The sequence below is a fragment of the Chinchilla lanigera genome, unplaced genomic scaffold (genome assembly GCF_000276665.1).
Source record: "Chinchilla lanigera isolate Chin_1 unplaced genomic scaffold, ChiLan1.0 scaffold00029, whole genome shotgun sequence".
Classification (NCBI taxonomy): domain Eukaryota; kingdom Metazoa; phylum Chordata; class Mammalia; order Rodentia; family Chinchillidae; genus Chinchilla; species Chinchilla lanigera.
Window position 1 is genome coordinate 7289094 of NW_004955430.1, and position 2548 is coordinate 7291641.

General features: G+C 38.1%; 1 protein-coding gene across 1 annotated transcript in view; it reads right to left on the reverse strand.

The window, feature by feature from the left end:
* Arf4 (ADP-ribosylation factor 4) overlaps positions 1–2548 on the reverse strand; it is a gene marked incomplete in the record, with an annotated part of 31064 nt that overhangs the window by 708 nt on the left and 27808 nt on the right. Inside the window, 2 exon segments of the mRNA XM_013515600.1 lie at positions 1–248; positions 2397–2522. Coding sequence (XP_013371054.1) covers positions 162–248; positions 2397–2522 — 213 coding nt within the window.

Sequence of the window (2548 nt, forward strand, 5' to 3'; positions counted from 1 at the left end):
ACTTGGTAAATAATAATTGGCAACAAAATAAGTTGAAACGCTGTGATATTCTGCCCAAACCAGTCCCAGATACTGTTTAATAACAAAATGCAAACTAATTGCCTCGTAATAGCCTAGACCAATTCTATCAGACGTGTCCCAGGTTAGATGTCCGGTTTCATTTAACGTTTTGAAAGCTCATTTGACAGCCAGTCCAGTCCTTCATACAGACCCGTTCCTTGTGTAGCACAAGTGGCTTGAACGTACCACTGTGAAGAAAGGACCAGAAAACACTTGGTTAATAAGATCACACACCACCAGTGCTTTAGACTTTCTTAATCAAAATCTAATTATTTCCCACAACAAATGTAGGTTGAAAAGGAAACAGAATGATATTACAACATAGAAATGCCTGTGAGGAAATGTTATTACATCTCATGAACATATGCTTCTGTTTATGTTTATGATTTCAGTAGTAATAAAGATGGTTTGAAATTACCCCTCAGACTAGAAACTTCTTGTTTTTCACAAAACCTGTCTCATATGTAAAACTATGCCGTCCTGTCCATTAGGTTTAGCCAATTTCCCACCACTGATTATGAAGAGAAATCTGCAACAAACAAACCACCCACCTTGGTCCTTACAGTCCTATCATTCCCTATAAACCTAAACAGAAGAGGTGATTTTTTTCTTTTCAGTGCTGCTGATTCACTGGGTCTCACACATTATATCACTCTACACTGAGCCATACCTACAGCCCAAAAAAGACTAATTTCTGAAAAGCAGAATTTGCTGGGTAAGGGATGTAGCTCAGTGGAAAAGTGCTTGTGTAGTAGCATAAGCAGAGCCCTAATTTCATCCCTAGCACTGCAAAGGAAAAATTTAAAAAAAATAGACCAAAACCAAAATAAAACAGTTGGGCTTGTAGACATTTTGAGGCAAACTTTACAAATAATGCCACTGTCTATTTAGTCTCAAAATTCCCAAGAAAAAGTTTCTCCTTTTTACATGGCAGGAAATCTTATCTATAAGAGTTGTGATGGAATGCAGTGAAAAGTTGTAAGTAGCAAAAAAAAAAAAAAAAACTAAAATGCAATTCAATTTTTTTTTTTCCCAGTACGGGGAATCAAACTCACAACCTTATGCTTGCCAGGCAGGCACTGTGCCATTGAGCTAAATCCCCAGCCCCTCAATTATTATTAAATAGTCTATTTTTGTTACACATGTTTTACTAATCAGTTTTATTTTGTGTCAGAATAAAAGCCTCACTTTAATGTTGGAGCATCACTGGACATAAACCATGCCAATTAGTTAGTATTTGAATACCAAACACTCCAAGTACACCAAAAGGCTGGGGAAAGCCATGAATTCGTACTTTCCCAGTATGGGACCCTTGTATCACCTGCATTTTATCTCATTTCAGTACCCCAAATATCTCAACAAAGAGCCAGGTATGGAGGTGCAAGCATGTAATCCCAACACCTGGGATGCTGAGGCAGGAGGACCACTGAGAGTTCAAGACCATCCTGGCCTATATAATGAGCTCAAGGTGAGCCTGAACAATAAACGAAGACCCTGTCTCAAAAGACAAAGCAAAAGGCCATACAATAGTACCTGCCACACTGACAAGTTAACGCAGAACTACTGTACACAGAGCGCACGTTACTACTAATTTGTGAAATCATCCCCACATACACAACAATGTACCAACTTTTCCCAATCCCTCAATCACTGATGTAACTCGATGAGCTACTTAACAGCAAATTCATCTAATAATTTTACATTCAAAATGCCTTCAAAACTTGTCATCATCAAGATTCTTTAACAAACTTCTAATTTTAACAGATAGAGATGGTACTGGATTCAAATAGGTAAATGATTTACATCAGCATTCTTCACATATTCCAACTCTTCTGCTCAAGTTTCCCACATCTTTAAAATATTGAAGTTAACAAAAAACAAATTAAATAAAGGCATTTAAACCTCTGAATTCTTAAAAAATATATTAAAAGAATATGAAAAACATATCTGTGTATTTTAAAGTAAAATTTAGAACATTACAAAGGTTTCAAGTAAGACAAAAGGCTGATTTTCTAACACACAAGAGCCTAGAGTACCACAATCTTATAATGATGTGCTTATTGTTCAAAAGAGATAACTAAAGCCAGGCATGGTGGAATACGCCTGTAATCCCAGCACTTGGGAGGCTGAGGCAGGAGGATTGTTGCAAGTTCGAGACCAGCCTGGGCTACAAAGTGAGCTCAAGGCCAGCCTGAAGTGCATCGCGAGACCCTGTCTCAAAAAGACCAAACAAAACGGGTAACTATTCAGTGCTAAACTGACAGTTACAATTATTCAAACAATCACGCTGGTGACCCTGACAGTCAGGACGTTAACATCAACCTTCAAATACTCACTGTTCTGTTACGAAGAGACTGAAGACCCAGTTTGTCTGTCATTTCACTGATGGCCATCGCATTTGGCAAATCCTGTTTGTTCGCAAAGAGCAGCAGCACTGCGTCTTGCAGCTCATCCTCCTGAAGCTGGAAATAAAAGCTAAGGCATTAAC